A 23,222-nucleotide genomic window follows, 5' to 3' on the forward strand; every position below is an offset into this window, starting at 1 on the left:
ACACATGTTGTAGGGGAGTTCGGAGTTCGAACTCGCTGAAGGTAAAACAAGTTCTGCTTTACGATGTAACCTGTCAGAAATGACATACAATTTTTAACTGCATGTAAGAGGTCTGAGAAAAGTTTTACATGACGTTAGAGCAGACAGGCCATGAGCAAAATTGACTGACTCTTTGTGAACTTAAGAAATTCCTGAATGGAAGCAGTATCATTTGTGCCTCGGGACACGGCGAGACAGGCTATTGGTAAACTAATGTCAGCAAAAGTTGTCTAACATATCTGACTAGTCACATGATCCAGTATGACATTTTCGTACCTCAAGTGACAAAGCATTTCGACCTAAAAAAAAAGTTTGCCAAGATGAAGATGTTTGGAAGTGTGACTATTGTCATATTGTATGTGTGTCTTTTAACTTCCCTTTATCGTCGATGTTCGCAGGCCCGTCACATCGCGCTGAACCCTGTCGAATGGAATGTGTACGCTTATTTGAAGTATGAACTGTACGGATGTGAGGCTGTCTCCCCTGCTCAATCAACCGGTCAAAATGTCACACAGGATATCGAGGTGAGGGCCACACGTTGTATTGTTTGATATTTATTTATTTATTTGATTTTTTTATCCCACACTGAAGACTAATTCACTTATACGACGGCGGCCAGCATAATGTGGGGGAAACCAGGCAGAGCCCGGGAGAAACCAACGGCCATCCGCAGGTTCATTGTTTAATACAAAGCCTTGCTAACTCCATGCAGTGATATTGAACAAGAGAATTTCAGTATCCGCTTTCAGAGTACAACCATTAAAATAGTGTCAACATGCGGAACTACAATGAATAAACGCCCATTTGAAAGCTTTCATTAAACTTGATATCACTGATGGCTAAATGTCGCCATTCATTATGCCCTTCCTTATATCATAAGGTTTGTCAGCTGCCTTCTGCGAGACATCAAGCACAAAAACTGTTTTCATGTTTACATTGAATCCAGTCATATTATTCGTGATGTATTAAAATAATTAATAAAAAGTATAATAAAAAGAGAAATGAGCCTGAATTACCGGTCATAGTTACTTCCCATTACAGTACTGCAAAAACACTGGTGTAGAAACGCTGCTCACAGAATGTGCTATAATACCATTTGTAGGATAACCAGGTTTTCGTGACAAGTCTGAGTCCCTATATCATCGACCGGGCGATCCACATAAGACCTGAAGCCAGTCTCACGATCCAGGCAGGCGTTCGGGTGCTCTTCACCAACACCGAGGCTAAGTTGGTTGTCTACGGTAATTGTCTGTAAACATCTACCTGTTACAATAATGCGTTCCGACAACAAACTGTGAAAAAGCCAGTAATGTTGCGAGTTTATAACAACTAAATCACGAGGCGTTTGATCGTTATTGTCAAATCTTTGGGTTGTTTTAGGACGTTTGAGATCCGATGGATTAGAGGGCCTGAGAGTTGTATTTTCTCATAATTCCCTTCCTCTTGGTGACTCAGCCTTTCGATGGGATGAAGTTGAAGTCAAGAAAGGCTCCGGTAAGCTAATACAATCTCCTCAGTCAAAAAAATACGTCGTACTGCATGTGGCTATTTTCGGTTGGATAATATATTTTTGAACAGGTAATTTTCCAACAAACTCACATTTAAGTTATACTTTGTAATGAAAGTTTAAAATTGGTCTCCAATTTCACAGATGTTATGCTAACGAATACAGACATCTGGCAAGCACAACGTGGTCTTCGTGGCGATGCTGATGACATGGATCTCAGCAGTTGCGGTGTCTACGTGAGTTCATCAGGAATTGTCCTTACATCCGGCAAAAAGAACAGGACAGGTCAAGCATTTACTGGCGGAATTGTGTATGGATGTGGGCAAGGAATAGAACTCTCCTCGGGGCAGCAGTTAAGCCATTTCTTGTTCAGGTCGTACGAAATTGTTAACAATTTAAATGAAGGCATTATCACCAAAACTAAAAACTGTGGTCTTGAGGTTGAAAACTCTCAGATATCTGACAATAGAGGATCAGGGATTAGCGTGTCGGGTTACTCACCGTTGGAATATATGCGGATGAATAAGGTGGACGTCACAGGAAATGCCAATTACGGAGCTCTCATTTATGTGAATCAGGTGGTGGATATTCGCTTTTGTAGTTTTAGGACAAACAAGTATTATGGGGTGCACGTACAAGGTCACACACAAGCATTATTTGCAGTATTTCAGAACAATTCTTTTGAACACAACGGTCGATCTGCTGTGTATTTGCGGCTAAGTAACGTGACTTTCACAGGAAATACATTGACCAGGAATGGAGATCGCTACGCTGTAGAAGTAACTGATTATCGCGGGACAGACAAGGACAGCTGTGTAATCTCGGGAAACATCTTACATGACAACTATGCGGGCGTGTACATCAGAACCTCGTCAAATGTTACATTTTCTTACAACTTTATAACTGGTACTCAATCAAAGCACGCTGTTTATGTCGACGCGGAATGGGTCTTGTTCACTTACAACGAAATTGTCAACAACTCAGCGGCAGTTTTCATCAAAAAATTTCCACAGTACTCTCTCTCAATGAACACGTTTATTAACCCTGAATCTGAATATGAAATTGATACAAACCTTCCTTTTAGTGAGAGCTATTTCATTAATGCCGCTTACAATTATTGGGGATCTTCAAACGGCTCCTTCGTCCGGTCTCGAGTAAGGGATGCCTTTATCAATATAGATCTCGTTCTGATCTTTGTATCCCCGTTTTTCGTAACAAGTGACTTGGCTGAGCTCTATACAGGGCAAGACCCAGACGAGTTCACCCAGGACGACTTTACCATCGGCGGACGGCTCGTCCAAAACGTGACTCTACGCAGGAATACTTCCTTCTCCGTTACACGCAGTATTTACGTCCCAGAAGGAATTTCATTAATGATCGAGCCTGGAGTTGAACTTCGATTTCCGGGATGTCCATATCTCTCAGATGGCTACGGGAATATACCTTACTATAGAGGATGGAGCCTCTGTGGAAATGAACATCGAGGAAGCTACAGTTGTAGGATGCCAAAACGGATTTCGGCTTGATCGACAAAACAGTGGACAGGAAAGATTTCTTCGACTAGTGTTATGTATGACTATTTAACGTCTTCATGTACTGTTAGTCTGCGGACCTTTGTGTTATATGTTATAAGCATAACAGGCCCTGTTATATATGTACAGTGCGGACCTGGCCGAAAGCACCTCGTTCAATGCTCTGTTTATTTAACTGGATGTTCATTGGCTGTTAATTCTGTGTGTCTAAGAATAGTTGAATCCACCTGGACCGTATATAAGCCGTGTTTTCTGTGCAGAGTAGAGGTATTTTTGCTGCATCCACTGGGAGCCAGGAGAGTGTGCGACGCTCTCGTATCGAGTCCATTATTTTGATATGAGCTGGTGATGCCAGTTTCATTTGGGAGGACAGATTTTTATGCCGACACCGTTTGTGTACCACAGTAGTACTGATGTCTGGTTTATGTGAATTTCTGCGGAAGTCACGTTTATTGGTGTTCGGATCTTGATTATGATTATACAGTGTGGACTGTGTAATTTGTTTAACACGCTGACCTCACCTGACCGACAAGGTCGTCAAGGACTCTAAACTGAAGTTTTCAGTTTTGCAAAGGACGTTCGTTCTGCCACAAGGTGACATTACTCTACGTCTCTGAACGGCTCGTTTGTGAGCTTCTGCGGGAGCTGTGACTGATCTGAAGTGGATTATACCGCCATGCCTGTATTTACCCTGTGTTGTGCTCTGCGGGTGTGACGTCATTCAAAGGCTTGACTGTTCCAGTTCTGTGTAACCTGTGTACTGTGTTCGTGTTCGCTATCCTAGCGAAGTACCTGTCTAGGACAATTTGTGACTTGCGTGAATTGTGTGTTTATCCCATGGTCTTTACGTTGGATTTCCTGGAATACGTTCCTTGGGGTGTAAAGGTGAACTGGAAACTTGTAAAGACCGGTAATACTGATGTGTATGTTGTTGTTGTTGTTGAACTGTCTGTAAAACTGTACGTCTCATTTTATATATAAAGCATTGTTTACATTGTAATATTGAGTCACTGAGTCTGTTTTCTGTTGCTGTTTTCAATACCGTAACAGAAATTGGGGGCTTGTCCGGGAACTGATTGTTTCCCTTTTGTTTTGCACCGGATATTTGAAGTTAAACACAAGTGAGAAGCGATTGCTTAATTTTAACGGTGAATGATTCAGTGGCTAAATATTTACAATGGGAGATTTTGATCCTAAACAGTTTGTTAATGCGCCCGATCAGGATGTTTTTGAGAGTTTAAAGAAGGAAGACTTGGTTAAGTTAGGGACATTTTTAGGTTTGTCCATAAAGTCTTCATGGAGGAAAAGAGATATGCAGTATACTTTGTTGAAACATTTAGTGGAGATAGGGAAGTTTGATAGTTCTGCATTATCTGATTATGAGTTCGAGGGTCAGTCTGATGCCGAGCTTAAGTTTAAGCAGTTTGAGTTAAAGTTGAGATTGGAGAAAGAGGAAAGAGAGAGAGAGAAAGAGAGGGAACATGAGATGGAAAAGTTGAAAATGGAGAAAGAGGAAAGAGAGAAAGAAAGAGAGAGGGAAGTGCAGAGAGAGGAAAAAGAGAGAGAGAGGGAAGTGCAGAGAGAGGAGAGAGAAATGCAAGAAAGAGAGAGGGAAAGAGAATTGGAGTTTCAAATGAAAAAGTTAGAATTAGAGAGAGATGAGAAACCGGGTCCTTCCGGTAGACAGGATTCAGGATTTGATGTGACCAAATACATTCGGTTAGTTCCATCCTTTCAGGAAAAAGAGGTGGATAAGTATTTTCTGCATTTTGAGAAAATTGCAAATAGCTTGAAGTGGCCTAAAGAGTTCTGGACTATGTTATTACAGAGTGTGCTAATTGGAAAGGCCAGGGAAATTTACACTCAGTTAAGTGTAGAGAATGCTTCCAATTATGACTATGTGAAAGAGGTAATTTTGAAGGGTTATGAATTGGTGCCTGAAGCTTACCGCCAGAAATTTCGTAACTGTGAAAAAGGTAGAGATCAGACATACGTTGAGTTTGGTCGAGCTAAGGAGCAGTTGTTTGATCGCTGGTGTATAGCCAAGAAAATAGGCAAGGATTTTGAAAGTTTGCGTCAGCTTGTGCTGGTAGAAGAGTTCAAGCGTTGTATTCATAATGATGTAAAGGTGTTCGTTGATGAGCAGAAGGCGAGTACACTTGAAGAGGCAGCCAGTTTAGCTGATGATTATTCCTTGACACATAAGGTTACATACACGGGTAAGCCATTTAATTCATTTACACGTAGGAATACCCAGTCACATGCAACAGGTAGAGGTAGCTCTACACAGAAGAGTTCTACACCAGGCTCCAATGGTTCTACAGCTCATGGTTCACGTAGTTCAGATTGGAATGGTAGTCCTCGAAATAGGGTCACTTGTAATTTTTGCAAGCGGGTAGGTCACGTGATGAGTGAATGTTACAAGTTGAAAAGGATACGGGAAGCTCAGAATGAGTCTAAGCCCACAGGTCTTTGTGTTGCAATGCACAAAACATTGCCGGAAGTTACATCAGCAGTTAAAAGCAGATCTGAGTTAGCTGATACGGGATTGGATAAGATTCCCAAATGCTCTATGGATAGCTTCGCTCCGTTTATCAATTCTGGTTCAGTGTCGCTTAGAAGCGACATGTCTTGTGCTACCCCTATAAAGATATTGAGGGATACTGGGGCATCTCAGTCTCTGTTGTTGATGAATACTCTGCCCTTTTCTGAAGAGTCATACTCTGGGGTTCGTGCCCTTATTAGAGGTGTAGAGTCTAGTGACTTTGTCAGTGTTCCCCTTCATGATATTTATTTGTCATCAGATTTGATATCTGGACCTGTCCGGGTAGGCATTAAGCCTTCATTACCTTTTGAGGGTATTCATTTGTTGTTGGGAAATGACTTAGCACATGATAAGGTTACTGTTGATCCCTTAATGGTTGATAAGCCTTCTCTGAATTCGGTCACAGAGCCAGTTGAAAGCGAGATAGCGGGTTTATATCCGTCCTGTGTTGTTACAAGAGCTATGTCTAGAAAAGTCAGTACAGACCAGGGTAGTACTGTTGATTTGAGTGAGACTTTTCTTAACAACATGTTGGATGGAGATTCTTCCAAATTAGACAGCCAGCAGGAAGTAGATACTAATTTTGTTAGTGGTGATCAGCCATTTTGTAGGACTGAGTTGATTGCTGAACAACACAGTGATCCAAGTATTTCTTGCTTGTTTAATGATGCAGCTAAAGATGGTGAATCTTTACCTGACCCATGCTACTACTATGTCAAGTCTGGCATATTGATGCGGCAGTGGAGGCCTCCCGATGTTTCTTTGGAGGATGAATGGGCAGTTAAGCATCAGGTAGTTGTGCCCAAGTCTTATCGTAAAGACATACTGACCATAGCGCATGAAACGCCGTTAGCAGGTCATTTGGGTGTTAATAAGACCTATTATAAGATTCTCAGTCATTTTTATTGGCCAGGAGTAAGGAAAGATGTTACTGAATTTTGCAGGTCTTGTCATGCATGTCAGTTAGTGGGGAAACCTAACCAGACAATCCCCAAGGCAGCCTTGAGGCCTATTCCTGCAATTGGTGAGCCATTCAGTAGAATCTTAATAGATTGTGTTGGTCCGCTACCTAAGACAAAGTCTGGAAATCAGTATATGTTAACCATAATGTGTACTTCAACTCGTTTCCCAGAGGCAATTCCACTAAGGAATATTACTGCCAAGACTGTAATTAAGGCTTTAGTTAAGTTCTTCACCATGTTTGGTCTGCCTAAGTCAGTACAGTCAGACCAGGGTTCAAATTTCATGTCTGGTGTGTTCTAACAAGTTATGCATGAGCTAGGTATTAGCCAGTATAAATCCTCCGCTTATCACCCACAAAGTCAAGGAGCACTAGAGAGATTCCATCAGACACTGAAAAGTATGATAAGAACTTACTGCTTTGAGACAGGGAAAGATTGGGACGAGGGTGTACCTTTGTTAATGTTTGCTGTAAGAGAGTCTGTACAAGAGTCACTTGGATTTAGTCCATTTGAGCTTGTGTTTGGCCATACTGTGCGTGGTCCACTACAGTTGTTCAAGGAAAAGTTTGTGTCTGGTGATAGTGACAATGTTAACCTATTACAGTATGTGTCAAGTTTTCGTACTAAGCTCAACAGAGCATGTGAGTTAGCCAGAGAGAATCTTACAGCTTCTCAGAAGAGTATGAAAACTAAGTATGACAAAGAGACAGTAAGACGCAGATTTGAAGTTGGTCAGAAGGTATTGGCCTTACTTCCAGTTAGTGGTAAGCCACTTGAGGCACGTTATTTTGGACCTTATGTAGTAGACAAGAGGCTAAGTGATCTTAATTATATTATTTTCACTCCTGATCGGCGCAAATCTAGACAACTTTGTCACATTAACATGTTAAAGCCATATGTAGACAGAGATAGCACTGATATCAATGTTGTACATCCTAGTGGAGTTGTTACCTCTAACTTATGCCCTGATTCAGCTGTTAGGGATGATCAAGATTTTGACTTAAGGTTCCGGTCAGCCAAACTCCAGAATTCAAGTATTCTTGAGAACATTGATTCTGTGTTGGGTCATCTGGAATATCAGCAACGCCAGCAGTTGAAGGATTTGGTTCGTCGATATGAACATTTGTTTCCTGATGTTCCAACCAGGACTGAATCCATCTACCATGATGTTGAAGTTGGAGATTCCAAGCCAATTAAACAGCACCCATACAGACTGAACCCAACTAAAACTGAATACTTGAGAAAAGAAGTTCAGTATTTACTGGAAAATGATCTGGTCGAGCCCAGTAACAGTAACTGGAGTTCACCTTGTATTCTTGTGCCAAAACCAGATGGGACGTACCGTATGTGTACAGACTATCGTAAAGTGAATGCCGTCACTAAAGCAGACAACTTTCCCATTCCAAGGATCGACGACTGTATCGATGCCGTGGGAAAGTCCAACGTTGTCTCCAAGTTTGACCTATTGAAAGGATTTTGGCAAGTACCGCTCACGCAGCGCGCTCGTGAGGTGTCAGCGTTTGCTACCCCAGATGGTTTATACCAGTACAAAGTCATGCCCTTTGGGATGAAGAACAGCCCTGCCACCTTTCAACGACTTGTGAACAACGTCACATCAGGCCTTAAAGGGTGTCGTGTTTACATCGACGATGTAATTATATTCAGTGACACTTGGGAGGAACATTTAATTATCATGGAGGCATTATTTGCGAGACTGTCCCAAGCCAATCTTACAATAAATTTGGCTAAGTGTGAGTTTGGTTGTGCTTTTGTCACATATCTAGGGCATGTTGTCGGACAGGGTCAGGTAAAACCTGTTAATTCTAAAATCAGTGCTATCTCTTGTTTTCCAGTGCCAAGTTGTAAGAGAGAGTTAAAGCGTTTTTTGGGCATGGCAGGTTATTATCGTAAGTTCTGTAGGAACTTTTCATTTGTTAGTGAGCCACTAACTCAGCTGTTAAAGAAAGGTGCTAAATTCTTGTGGTCCATTGAGTGTCAGAGATCTTTTGATAGATTAAAGGCCATGCTAAGCAGCGGCCCCATACTTGTAGCACCTGATTTTAATTTACCATTTAAGCTAGCTGTTGATGCTAGTGATATATCTGCTGGGGCAGTTTTGTTACAAGAAAATGAAACAGATCACGTTGATCACCCTGTATGTTTTTTTTCTCGCAAATTTGACAAGTGCCAGAGAAATTATTCGACAATAGAAAAGGAGTGTCTGTCCTTGATTCTAGCATTACAGCATTTTGAAGTATATGTGACTTCCTCAAGTTACCCCATTGTTGTATATACAGATCACAATCCCTTAACCTTCTTGGACAAACTAAAAGGTAAAAACCGAAGATTGTTACGGTGGAGTTTGCTTTTGCAAGAATTTAATCTAGAGATTAGACACATAAAAGGGAAAGATAATGTGATTGCTGATTGTTTGTCACGTGTCTAGTTGGTTTTCTGCAGCTTTGTTTTTAAAGACTGTGTGGTAAACGTTATTATTATTCGTGATTATGAATATGTTAAAGAAAGTTTTATGCAAAACTTTCTTTCCCTGAAGGGTGGGGGTGTTATGTATGACTATTTAACGTCTTCATGTACTGTTAGTCTGCGGACCTTTGTGTTATATGTTATAAGCATAACAGGCCCTGTTATATATGTACAGTGCGGACCTGGCCGAAAGCACCTCGTTCAATGCTCTGTTTATTTAACTGGATGTTCATTGGCTGTTAATTCTGTGTGTCTAAGAATAGTTGAATCCACCTGGACCGTATATAAGCCGTGTTTTCTGTGCAGAGTAGAGGTATTTTTGCTGCATCCACTGGGAGCCAGGAGAGTGTGCGACGCTCTCGTATCGAGTCCATTATTTTGATATGAGCTGGTGATGCCAGTTTCATTTGGGAGGACAGATTTTTATGCCGACACCGTTTGTGTACCACAGTAGTACTGATGTCTGGTTTATGTGAATTTCTGCGGAAGTCACGTTTATTGGTGTTCGGATCTTGATTATGATTATACAGTGTGGACTGTGTAATTTGTTTAACACGCTGACCTCACCTGACCGACAAGGTCGTCAAGGACTCTAAACTGAAGTTTTCAGTTTTGCAAAGGACGTTCGTTCTGCCACAAGGTGACATTACTCTACGTCTCTGAACGGCTCGTTTGTGAGCTTCTGCGGGAGCTGTGACTGATCTGAAGTGGATTATACCGCCATGCCTGTATTTACCCTGTGTTGTGCTCTGCGGGTGTGACGTCATTCAAAGGCTTGACTGTTCCAGTTCTGTGTAACCTGTGTACTGTGTTCGTGTTCGCTATCCTAGCGAAGTACCTGTCTAGGACAATTTGTGACTTGCGTGAATTGTGTGTTTATCCCATGGTCTTTACGTTGGATTTCCTGGAATACGTTCCTTGGGGTGTAAAGGTGAACTGGAAACTTGTAAAGACCGGTAATACTGATGTGTATGTTGTTGTTGTTGTTGAACTGTCTGTAAAACTGTACGTCTCATTTTATATATAAAGCATTGTTTACATTGTAATATTGAGTCACTGAGTCTGTTTTCTGTTGCTGTTTTCAATACCGTAACAACTAGTCATGACCAAGTCTGTGTTTCGACAAAACACACATTACGCCGTATATATGACCACAAACAACCACCCAACATCAGTGCTTATTTCACAGTGTTTGATGGAAGGCAGCTCCCGATATACTCATGGAATGTACGTTGATTTGAGATATGGTAATGTTTCAGTTATAAACAGTACATTCAAATCACTTGCGAGGCCAATAGATTTACGATTCCATGATCAGTGCCAAAACATTAACATTGAGCGCAACCGCGTTGAAAATACCTTATCTCAGAGACATATTGATTTGTATAAATCTGGTTCTGGAAAAAGCGAAAACTGTACCTTGAACATTGTGGATAACATAGTTAGCCAGGATAGTGGCGACACTTCTCAAACCGGCGGGGTAAGGGTTTGGGCACGCTACGATATTATGAGAATCAACTTAGACAGAAACAGCCTGTCAGGTATCAACTATCTGGCACTTTATCTCTATCTCTATCACACTTCCGCTCTTGTTTCTGTTTCCGAAAACGTTATCGCTGACTGCGAAAAAGCCATGCACGTTGAAGCATATGGTGGGTCGGCAACTGTCAGCATACATCAAAATACGGTTCTAAGAAATTTTGGAACGGATATTATCAAACTCATAACAGCTGATTATTTAAAACGTCCACTGGAGTTTGAAAGAAATTCGATGCGAAATAACTCCAACACAGTTGTTACTGTTGAGGCGTCAAATGCTTTACTACACTACAACGTATTCAACAACCCGGATGCAACGTCCAATATTAAAGTGTCCACATCACAAGGAGGTTACGGGGATGTGAACGCCACTCTGAATTACTGGGGCAGTGTTGATTCAAGGCAGATTGCGGGAAAGTTGTACGACCAGAGATCAAACCCTGCACTACCTCTCGTCATATATCAACCCTACTTTGAGAACAGCTCCCTATCTTCGGTTTACGAGGAGACGCGGAGGTTTGTGACTCCAGACGGTATTCTTGGTGGTGACGTCAATGGCAACGTCACATTGACTGTAGAGGGAAGCCCGTACACCGCCGTTAGTTCCATTAACGTACTCCCCGGTGACGTTCTTCAGGTTGAAGCAGGTGTCGAGATCAACTTTTTGCCGAACATTGGCGTCACCGTCGAAGGTATCAGAATCCTATTTATAAGAAGACTGTAGAAAACATTATGCCATGTTTTTCATGTACATACGAACTGTCTTGATGGAGATGCTTTATCTCATTAATTTGTATGAGTTACAAGTAATTATAGTTCCAAGTGTCTTATCAACTCTTAACAACGGTTTACTTCATAAACTTACTGTAAAGGTTTTTTATAGATCTGGAGTGAGTTAGCAGAATATTCGTCTAGGTTTTCATAACACACTTGACTTTGAGTAGTCTTTTATCTGCAGAAATAAACACATTTTTGTAACTTTCAAGGAACGACAACTGTTTAATGAAGGCCCGGCAATCCAACTATTCTATTCGTAAAACTATTTGCATTTTCATGAGGAAAACCTAACATTGTCCTGTCAGAAGATACTGGAGATCAAAAAGGAATAATTCACAATCGATTTTAAGCGCAAATATTTATTTCAAACGTATGGATGTTGTGAGCCAAGTATCGAAAGCAGAGCTATGGCCGTTAACCTGTAAAACCATATTCAGTGAAACTAACCAAGTTCTTCTAGAGTTAGAAATTTGAAGTAGTTGAGTCAAATTTAAAATAAAAAAGTTTTCCATGGTTTCTATGATTGTTTGACTAATTTTCTGCCAAACAGATCATTACTTTGTTGAAAGATAATTCTAGCCGAAGACAACTTTACGGTTAAATTTATCCATTCCTGACGCTTTGGTAGCAGTACTCTAAACAACGTCCATGACCCACATTTATCAAACGTCTTAAGATTTTGGTAAAAAATTCAAACACAGCTAAAATTAAAATACTTGGCTCTGAAAACCCTTTAAATCTGTATATTAATTATTTACTTCAGAACAATATGAAAAGCATAATTTGAGAAATCTTAAGTAGCTTGATAATTACGAGTGCTTATGATATAATAGTATGTTTGTACCTAATTTCTCACCCAAAAATTTTCATCGAAATCAATACTTGTCATGTTATGCATGTCTTAGAGTTTGAAATAATGCCAGACAATGTCCTATGGTTTTAATATCAATAGAAACCGAGTGAATTTATATGTTCTCCAAAGTATCGTCAGACGAGCAGCTCGGTAACGGTACATCACATTTAAGCTAAATATGGCTGCCTATATAAACCAGTCTATAAAATCTACGACTTCAAATATCAAAAATTAATTATTTTGTGCTTTTTCGATGCCTTAGTTTCTTTACCGAATCAAAAATGTGCAGTGTTTCCATGTAAGAGATATATGTAATTTCAACTTATGGCGGACTAGGTGAAAGCGCATTGCATCAGGCAGTTAATGTTTCGCAGAGTTGTGCGGGCCCAGTTTCCAGCTGACCCATAATGACCTTATATCTGATCTAAATGATGATATTTGCTTACACACTGAGCGAATACCACGCACACCTTTATGCGAATTAATTATCCCACACTCTCTTACCACAGGTGCATTAATCGTGGAGGGCAACATCGATAATCCGGTGAATTTCTTACCTCAATCGACGGAGAAAAAGTGGCGTGGGATTGAATTTCTACACACTGGTAAGTGCTGAGTTCTGTTGGGTGTGAACATATCAAGGTATTTGCCATCTAGTGCACATTACACCAGTAAACGATCCAATAATTTTATCCATAGGTAAACATTATTAGTATGGTCCAAATGTCTAAAATGTAAGAAACAAAGGTAGTTTTGGATGTTTTTCTTCACTCGAAGAATTAATCTGTTAATTTGAACAGAAAGTCTGTTGTCTTAGTGATGCTAGAATGTATTTTGTAATTACAACATAATATTCTGCCATATTCCAGATAATATGCTGTTGGCTTTGTAAATTCTTTATGTTGAATTAAGTGTTATATTTAACAGAATAATCGGCTGCAATAACAGAATGCATTCTAACGTCACTCTTACAACAGACTTTCTGTTAAATTTAACCCCTTGTTTTTTTTTTTTTGGGAGAGTATGAACGCTCCAGTATCATTTTGCAGGACAAAGATACAGCCAAGACAATAACTACAAGAACGCCTGAAAAGGCGATAAATTAATAAAAGCTGAACATCAAGTTAATTAATCAAAAGTCAGGCTGTTTTGTAATTAAACTAAACACGGAAAGACAACTAGGAAACACAATTTATTTAGCTTTTAATATCTGGATATGGAGATTTCTTACAAGAAGTTCTTCAGTAAGACATTAGGTTTGTGGATATCACACCTTTTTGCTCTCAGTACTGATCAAGGCATTATAAAATGGATAATTTATGGTTAGTTTTAAACATAGTTGAAACTGAGTTTAATATCATCCACGTGGCTTCCAAACGTTTTGTGGGGAAATAATGTCCTACAATGTTTAAAATGTGGATTGTGCCTTTAACACAGATAATACTATCACAGAAATGCAGATAAACATTAGAATAAATGACACCGGTACTTTTGTTACGCATTGCAGAGTACTTTCCGGATCCGGACATCCGTCTCGTTGCCGGCAAACTGCCGAACGAAGGTCGTGTCGAAGTACGTTATAATGGCGAATTTGGGACAATTTGCGACGACAATTTTGGCCAGGAAGACGCCATGGTGGTTTGTCGAATGCTTGGCTATGAGTAAGTAATATATGCCGTTACCTTGTTGTAAGTTTCTCAACGTCGTTTGCTTAACGCTGCAACAACGTAGTCAAGGTAACTTTGAATTAGTGTTTAAATTCAAAAGCCAAACTGTCTTTCAAAATGCCACGAATTGCATCGAAGTTAGTCAGTAGAAATACAATCATTAACTTTTACTTTGACAAAAAAGCAGGCATTTAAGAAAAGGGATTACAATAATCTGTCAGCTTGGTATATGGCCTTGTATCTTGTTAGTCCACGGGGAGGGGTCACCGTCAAGGCAAGCGCAGCGTATGGACGCGGAAGTGGGACCATCTGGATGGACGATATCAACTGTATAGGTGACGAGCTCAACGTAACGTCCTGTATTTTTAATGGCTGGGGCAATCATAACTGTGGTCATTGGGAAGATGTTGGGGTAATCTGTCATGGAAATAGACTCAAGGAAACCAAGCCAGGTGAGGTTCTCAGTTATACCTCGGCAAAACCAAACCAAGTAAAATTTACAGGTAATACTGATAGACGCAGAGAAACAAAACCGGTCGAGTCTCACAAAGTCTCCATTTTCCTCTGACTCAAGAAAATCTACCCAGGTAAGCTTCTCAGATGCTAATGATTAAGTGAAGGAAGACAAACCTCGTGGGACTTTCAGTTAATGTTGATAGACTCAAGAAAGCTAGCTAGGGGAGTTTCTCAGCTAATGTTGATAGACTGAACGTAATCTGGCATGTTGCTAGATTCAAGGAGGCTATGCGAGCTTCCCAGAGTGTTGACAGAAATCAAAACATAAATTAAAGATGCTACCTTCCTTACAGCGATACCAGTGACCAGACACCAAGGTCCAACTGAATGTCAAATAAGAAAACACTATAAAAGTAATGCACTAAACTAATTTGTCACCATCGGAAAAATTATGCTTTGTCAAGCATCTTTTTACGAACTGGCACTAACACACATAACGACAAATAACTGGATTTAACTGCCCAAGCACATAGACAATGGAAAATTCAATAAATCAAATCCGCATGTACAAATTGTAACAGTGTTTACAAAACAGACAACATGGAGAAAAAGCATGACAGAAATGAAAATAACCAACTGTGTTTGAATCCAACACTACCAGATATCATATACAATGCGTCTAGTGCTGAAAAGCACCACTGCGTCTTGTCCGCGTTAGGCCATGTTAGGCCATTAAGTATGTACATTTCAACGTTGCTCGACACATGGCCTGCAATCACCTCACTCTAGTGTCCCATCTGGTTTGCCTGAGCTCAGTTCAGATTTGAGAGCGGGCAAGGACAAAGTGCATGTAGGTGACAGGAAATGTTAGGAGAATGTACAGATATGACATTGTGGTCTAAATAGTTTTAAAAGGAATAAGCGATGTTACATCAAAAAACATCCCCAGTCCAAAGCCATGGCTTACGGTTTCGTAGTTACTTTTCTGTGCGGCATCCTAAAGCGTAGACCTTAAATTCAAATTTTTCGTTTGCACATGACGTCACATCATATGTATAGTTAAAACCTAATTTGCAAACATATTGCACCTTTCTCTAAACAAGTAGTCTCCAGGAAACGCTTGTTATGTGTCCTAAATTTTAATCAATCTTACATTGAGTTTTGGAGAAGATGACTGCTAAATGATTTAAATTCAACCCAAAATAGTTGACAGGTCACGTTACTGAGGACACCCAACTCGTAAGAGCACATCTCCGGGTCTACCACGCACCTAAGTTTCACGCATTTCTGTTGAGCCTTTTTACCTGTAGAAGTTGTTCAATATTAAAAAATGTAAAAATAGTATCTTTTTAGAATGTACCACTTCTGGTTTACCGACGTCACTTCCGGTTTTTTGCATAAATCGCATTTTCGGAATCAGCGTATTAAACTGCATCAGATAGGAATTTTGGCAGGACACCCTCTGAAGAAGTGTGGAAATTATGAGCAAGTCACGAATTTTTTGGTCACATGACATTTTCACCCAGTAGACAGCTTGTACAATTTTCAACCAACCAAATTCTCATCTTCAAACTTAACATGCATAGTCTGTGTACAACTGCAGTTTACATTTCAGCTCATTCACATTAGCCGGTCTGGAAAAGAATATTTTTTAGCTTTTCATCAAAACCCAAGGAGGCCGCCAAGTCACGTGATCATATCTGCCCAAAAGTTACGATACACAACTTCAAGTGATACAGACAAACACATTAAAATTTCACATTCTAACCTAGACTAAACTAACTGTTTTCACTAGAAACGCGTCACAATTTTGGTGAGTTACCATAGGATTCGAGTTACACGTCATTGTAATTACGAAACTGACAAAAGTTTTTTAACCATATCTCAAAAAGTTACATAGATAGGCACAATACAAAAGCAGATTCGGAATCATCGTTGCCAGATACACCAGAATACATGAAAACATTATCAAACTTAGACGTCATAACTTCAACCAAAGGCTAGCTTCCAAAGCTTTCGATGAATGTCCAAGTTTTTTTTTCCAAATTTTCTCTGTCTGGGATCACACTACCATTACATCAAATGTCAAAGGAATTCGATCGTTGGTTCTTGAGAAGAAGATTTTTAACGGTTTTAATCAAAACCCAAGATGGACACCATGTCACGTTAGCAAAGTTAACCAAAAACAGCCAAAATTTGCGTTGTCCTTTAACAGCTCTTAAAGTTTGCAAAAATCTTTTAAGAAAACGGAAGAAAAATAATAAAAATCACAGCACAGAGTGCTGGGCCACCGGCCAACTGTATGTATCACAGTTGTCAATCTTTATTTAGACCCAATGACTGATTTCAGGAAACCAAGCCAGGTGGATTTCTCTTCCAAAAGCATAGCATACAAAAATGACCTAATCCAAAGACTGGTGCAAGTCAAAACAACAAGTAAACAACAAAAGCTGTTTACTACTGAGTAAATAATAAATGCAGATGTTATTTAAACATATAGAGTTAATGTAATTTGGTTAGTGCTGTGGAAAGGGTTGGGACAGTAAATAAAAAAAAGGATGCTAGAAACTGAAGCGTTGCTCAATAAAATTGTGCAGTGGCAAAAATTGGGGTCATGCTCTGCTAGTCTTTGTAACAGAATAGCTTTGTTTTAGTGGATAAATATAACAGCAAACGGCTCTTTCAGTAATTAGGGAAAAATGTTGCTACGGTAATGAAATAGTTTATGTACATGTACATTATTCTTTCCATTTTGCTCTGATTTTCCTATTGTTTTCACACAATGCCTTTCCTACCAACTTATTACTCTTAAATTTTTCTCAGCTTAACGTGCTTTATGATGTCTTAAATACCTGCATGCATTTTACCACCAAAGCTATATGTATGATCCAGTGGAATCCTGGTAGTACTGAGGATTGCACAAACACAGTGATCGAACTATAAATTAACCTATACGACTTACATTATCGGAGTTACCTTGGTCAAGGAGGCCAAGCTAGACATACTCCTCAATTAGTTTGATACATTCAAGGAACCAATCCAGACGAGCTCCTCATACTTAATGGTGATGGCAGCAAATAAAAGAAAGCCAAGCGATTTTTTTAAAGAATGTCGATAATAGCACTAAACCAAGCAAGACCAGCAGCTTCCGAGTTAGTCTTCATCGATTCAAAGAAAACTGGCACAACTAATAAAAAACTGTGATTAAATAATTTTTTATACATTTTTAAAACCTTTTCTAAAACAGATAAAACGTTTGAAACCACCTATAAGCCAGATTTACTCTGTCCAAAGTTCTACCATGCTTAAAGAGGCTATACCACAAATTTGTGGCAAAAACACTATATTCGCTGATAAAATCAGTGTTTCTCTATTTATTACGAATAAGTTAAATGATTGCCCTTCAGATATTTTCTGATTTAAAATAACTGTACAACACCTATTTACAGTATTAAAGTTATTCTAAATTTTGAAAGTTATGAAGTAAAAGATATCACACATTTTACAAACTTGATCGATTTTGAAATATAATACGTGAACAAACAAGGTCAATAATTTGTGAGATTAAATTATTTGGGCTAGTACAAAACACATGTAATAGGAAACGTTTTGTCAGATCGTTTGCTAAGATTCACCGGTATATCTATTTAAGGCTTATTGAGATAAAATCAGATTGAGAAACCACCAATCCTCCTTATGGATAATGGGTCCACAAAAAATACCGAAAACTTGTTACAGAACAATGACTAAAATTAACACCATTTCCATGAAATGTCCATGGCAATCTACATTGTACTCCATCAACATCAAATGAACAGATCATTTGCCACGGACACCTTTTTCCATTCACGATGAGGTCATACGTCGGCGGTAAACCTACCACTGACTCTTTGCCCTAAACGATCTTGGCTTGGGAGTGGTTGTGACAGCAAACGCATTCATCCTGGAACTGCAGAAACTCATAAACATAAATGGCGATGACATCGTCACAGTGGAAGACCCTTCACATACATCTCTGGATTTTCATGCTGTGACTCATCTTCACTATTGCTAGTCACCTGGTCGCTTCCACTGTCGTCATTAGCTTGTCTTCGATTAGGTTCACGACGTAAGATTTGCAAGCTGAAATGATTTTCTTCAGTCAAAGCTGTAGCGTTCAACAGTTTGCTCGCTCGTATATCATTGTTACTGCTTTTTGTCTCGTAGAGGAGCTTTTTGATATATTTAACTACAACGACGTAATTAAGATGATCTAATGTCTGCACTATAAGCGTAGAGAACCTCAACTTTTTGTGTTCCCTTCTAAGAATTCACGCATAGTTGAGCCAAAGTTGCTAACTATTTTATTTCACATCACGTACAACTGTACCATTTCAGGTATAGTTTTATAAACCATGATTTCTGAAGTGCTGACCACCCTCGTATTGGTGAAATATTGTTGAGTATGACGTAAACAAACGATCAGATAAATAGATCAATATGATCTCTGGCTGTGCGTGTTAGCAGGGATGCAAGTGTCTATTTCCGTGCATTAATCCATGCATCATTTTAAAATTATGATAAAATGAAATGCCCAGCGAACCCCTGTCTTGATTCCTGGTTTAGATGGGATCTGTTTTTTTCTTCATGACACTAAGACAAGTATGGAATGTCAGCTAGCTTTAAAACAAGGGGAGATTATAACCATATTATGAGACAAGAAATCTGGCACGACTTAGTACATGTACTTGTCTCTTTTCTTGGTTGCAGGCGCGTTGCTATCCCAGCTACACTTCTTATTGGTGAATGAAACAACGGATGGAATCAAAATTCATGGAAGACTTCCCCAGATGAATGCTGTGTCTGTAACGTTTTCATCGGCTGATGGTTTTTTGTTTGAATACCCCATTGTACGACAGGATACATCAATAAATATGCTGTTAGCTGCATTTAATTCCAAAGCAGGGATACACGTATACTTTGGTCGCCAGGAGTTTGCTCCATACCTTAATGTTAATTCGGTCTTCCTTCGGAATAACACTAACACTGGCATACGAGTGGAGAATAATGGCAAGCTTGAGGTAAACAGTTGTGAAGTGTACGGTTCAAAAACCGCAATCAGTCTTGAGTCGAACTTAGCAGGTTCCTTGATTTTCCGTGCTTGTGATTTCCACGATAATTCCGAGCGAGTGATATCATCTCAACGACACACATCTTCTGGGGGAAACTTTTCCTTTGTTCTGGCTGACAGTTCAATTCACGATCACAGTTATTACATTTATTGGTCGTTGAACTACAGACCTTTGATTGATATTTATCCCAATGACCAACTTGAGCAGGCTACGTGGACATTTAAAAATAATAAGTTTTTCAATATGTCCATTTCTGGTACAATTTTAGACATAGATGCTCGATATGTTCGCTCTGAACTCAACGTTTATATCACTGGGAACCAATTCATGGACATCGCTCGCGGAAGAGCTGTTGAAGTGAGAACAAGTATTAGGTCATCCATTAACATTGCCAATAATCTGTTTGAGAACATCACAGATCCTCGCGCCAATGCTTTGGTCGAAATTTATCAACACGTAATTAACGCAACAGTACGTGTTGAAAACAACACGTTTCAGGCCAATGGAGTTTCTAGCATGGTCTATCTTTCAGGGGAATCGGGGACCTTTCCCTATACATACATAACATCAAACACGTTCCTCAACAACTCCGTTAGTAACACAATTCTCAGTGCTATTTCAGGCTTTCAAGCCCGGAACAACATATTCACGAATCCAAGAGCATCATGTGAAATTAAAGCACCAGACTTTAATGACTTTGCTCCGATTGATGCCTTAAATTGCTACTGGGGGTTTGGTGACTTAGACAAAATAGTACAGCGGGTGTGCTCGTTTGAGAAGGACATGCGTTTATCCCGGGTAAACTTCATTCCCTACCTGCTGTCAGCTGATTTGGGGAACAAGGTGGATATTACGGACGGGACCTTCCATTTGGACACTCTGATTGGCGGAGTGGTAACGGGCACTATTACCCTTGCTAAAGGACCTGAACCAGTCGTCATATCTAGATCTGTTTATGTTGAGTGAGTTCACATCTTAATTTTCTTTCCCTTGCCTCTAAAAGTATTTCAAGCATACGTACACAAAGCGTTAATTGGTAATATATACCCCCGCTTATATCTAGCAATCAGTTTTAGTGTAAACGCTTTTTTTGTAATATTAACCTTTGAAATTTGAAAAGAAATTAACATCTAAAACTTTCCTGTTGCTTGAAATATCAAATTATAAGGAGCGCCTGACTTTATTTTATACGTATATGCAGGCCAGATGGGTCGCCCAAAAACGCAAATATATACACAGTTATTAAAAGCAAGGTTCACGGTTTTTATGCTAAAAAGTTGTGTATAATTTTTGCTTGTGTCTCAAACAGGGAAAATGCGGTGCTGGTCATTGAAGCAGGATCAACTGTGGAATTCGAGGAAGACTGCGGTATCTTTGTCAAAGGTATGCATCTTATATATATATATATATATATATATATATATATATATATATATATATATATATATATATATATATGTTTTCATATATATATAACATATATATGTTTTCAGGTTGTTCGAATCGACTGAAGAATTAATCGTCACCAATATAGCATTAAGTCTACTATATATGGCGAATAGGAGACACTATGTCTTACAGATTTAGATTTCAACACTTTTTGCATAAACGCTCATACCAAAATTAAACAGTTCCATATCACTTCAACTCACGTAAATGTCTAGCACTTATCCTAAGCTACAAATTAAACTGGCTCATCTGGGAAACAATCCAATGGCATGACATTGTATTGGTTAATAACAATTACGTGGTTAGTCAGATTTACAATTTTGATAGCAGTTTTATACTTTTTATAACCTGAAACAACCTGAAACAGAAACTAGGCTAAAAGCTAAAACCACAAATCTCCGGGTTGATCCATTGAAATATTAGGCTGATTCCGTCTCTAAATACATCAAGGAATCATTTTATTCCCTTTGACCACGAACCTTTAAGTAGAAACAAATTTAATTTCACAGACGGGCATTTGTGCGACCACTCTCTAGACATTCATAGATCTACTTGAAAGCTACTTTCTGTTATCGTATAAGATTCACCCGTTCAAGATGGATGCTGTTTGGCCAGCAAACGTGCCATATACTGAGTTTTATGTTAAGGCCTTATCATACGATATGTAATTTTTACCATAAATGTTTTCTGGTAGGTGTTACCTGTATAATTTCCAATTTACTTTTTTTCAGGGAAGGTTGTCATTGGATCTGACAAGGCAAGTCGTACAACCCTTCAGCCTCATAACTCCGATTTTTGGGAAGGCATTGTGTTTGGTTCTGGCAGTTTGTCAAAATCCCGGTCTGTGACGTCTGTATCAGAGATGAGGAACACGCACATACTAAATCCTAGAACTGGAGTTAGGTTCCTTACTTCTCAAGTCAGCCTGTTTAATAACGTGATTTCGGGGTCTGGAAATGCTGGAATAACTCTTGATGTGCAAAATACTGTCTTTGACTTTAATGGAACAGCAGTGATAGATAGTGGTAGTTATGGACTTTACGGTGACCCTATAACAGATATCCGGATAAGAAACGTTACTATTATAGGAAGCAACTACGATGGAGTGGCCTTAAGGTCTGCAGGTGGTCATGTGGAGCTAGAGTATGTCACACTTGATGGGAATAGCGGTGCTGGAGTGGAGGTTACATACTCGAATAACGATCTGGAGAATTTCTTCACTATGTCTCATTCACAGGTTTTGAACAATCAAGGCGTAGCGGTCCAAGGTGAATTTTTCATGTTTTACCGGGATATCGGAATAAACATTAACAATAATAACTTTACAAATAACACCAGAGGGGGTTTGCTTGTTACATTGTCCGAATCTTATGGCTGGAGAATCCGGAATCCAAGACTGTGCACGTGTAATATTACGGACAACGTTTTTACCAACAGTGGAACAAGTTCTGTTCGCGTTCAGTCTTACGCAGTGATAGATATAAACAATAATCAATTCCTTAACAGTCATAGCTTAGATGCATGCATATTATCAATCGAGTCCTCTGCATGGATAAACGAACCACCCTCGCAGGTTATCAGCTTAACCACTAACCGGTTTGAGATGGGAAGTGGAGAGTGCGCCGTCGGTCTGTCATCCCAAGACGAAGGAAACCTGGAAGGCTTGTTCGTTTACAATCAACTGACTTCTTTTGACGCGACGGAAGCAACTATTATTGTTGACTCTCTCCATTTTAATGTGACCGATAACATTTTAGACAACCCTGAATCTGTGTATGAGATTAAGGTGACCAAAGCAGGCACTGGTGTAGTGCACGCAGAGCGGAATTGGTGGGGAAGTACCAACCTACTGTCGGCTAAAGCTCGTGTCTTCGATCAAACTCGGGACCCATCTCTTTTGGCGCTGGAAATTCAACCAATCCGCCAGGAACTGACATTTGACTGTAGCCTGGTTAACAACTGCAGTGGTCAGGGAGAGTGCGTTAGGCCGAACGGATGTCGTTGTTACCGGGGATGGGCGGGAACAAGATGCACCGAGTATGACTGTTCTGGAGTTAGCCAGTGTTCTGGTCGCGGGGCGTGTATCGGACCTAACGTCTGTGAATGTAACCTAGGTTATACTGGTTCACGCTGTGAGCTAGCCACGTGTTCTAACGTAAATGACTGCTCGGGCAAAGGGTTTTGCATCGCTCCTGATACCTGTCAGTGTTTCACGAAATATTCAGGCTCAACATGTTCGGAGTGTGGACCGGAAAGATGGGGAGAAGACTGTCTGCCATGTCCATTCTGTGTTAGGCCTCA

The 23,222-nt window shown here is 39.7% G+C and overlaps 3 protein-coding genes and 1 long non-coding RNA gene across 4 annotated transcripts; all 4 read left to right on the plus strand.

The window, feature by feature from the left end:
- Window positions 1-359: 359 nt before the first annotated feature.
- LOC135464106 (uncharacterized) lies at window positions 360-3,072 on the plus strand. The gene is made up of 4 exons (XM_064741600.1): window positions 360-563; window positions 1,142-1,280; window positions 1,420-1,533; window positions 1,691-3,072. The coding sequence occupies exons 1-4, from the start codon at window positions 360-362 to the stop codon at window positions 3,070-3,072; spliced, it is 1,839 nt and encodes a 612-aa protein (XP_064597670.1).
- A 7,119-nt stretch (window positions 3,073-10,191) lies between these two features.
- LOC135464116 (protein bark beetle-like) lies at window positions 10,192-13,170 on the plus strand. Its single transcript, XM_064741611.1, has 3 exons — window positions 10,192-11,300; window positions 12,748-12,843; window positions 13,166-13,170. The coding sequence occupies exons 1-3, from the start codon at window positions 10,217-10,219 to the stop codon at window positions 13,168-13,170; spliced, it is 1,185 nt and encodes a 394-aa protein (XP_064597681.1). The 5' UTR covers window positions 10,192-10,216.
- A 587-nt stretch (window positions 13,171-13,757) lies between these two features.
- Window positions 13,758-19,531, plus strand: LOC135461546 (uncharacterized). Its single transcript, XR_010443370.1, has 3 exons — window positions 13,758-13,899; window positions 14,155-14,357; window positions 19,111-19,531. It is a non-coding gene; the product is annotated as an uncharacterized LOC135461546 (long non-coding RNA).
- Window positions 19,532-19,709: 178 nt separating this feature from the next.
- On the plus strand, window positions 19,710-22,907 carry LOC135464126 (uncharacterized). Its single transcript, XM_064741622.1, has 4 exons — window positions 19,710-20,434; window positions 20,782-20,855; window positions 21,653-22,707; window positions 22,887-22,907. The coding sequence occupies exons 1-4, from the start codon at window positions 19,716-19,718 to the stop codon at window positions 22,905-22,907; spliced, it is 1,869 nt and encodes a 622-aa protein (XP_064597692.1). The 5' UTR covers window positions 19,710-19,715.
- Window positions 22,908-23,222: the final 315 nt, after the last annotated feature.

The sequence above is a fragment of the Liolophura sinensis genome, chromosome 1 (assembly GCF_032854445.1).
Source record: "Liolophura sinensis isolate JHLJ2023 chromosome 1, CUHK_Ljap_v2, whole genome shotgun sequence".
Taxonomy (NCBI): Eukaryota; Metazoa; Mollusca; class Polyplacophora; order Chitonida; family Chitonidae; genus Liolophura; species Liolophura sinensis.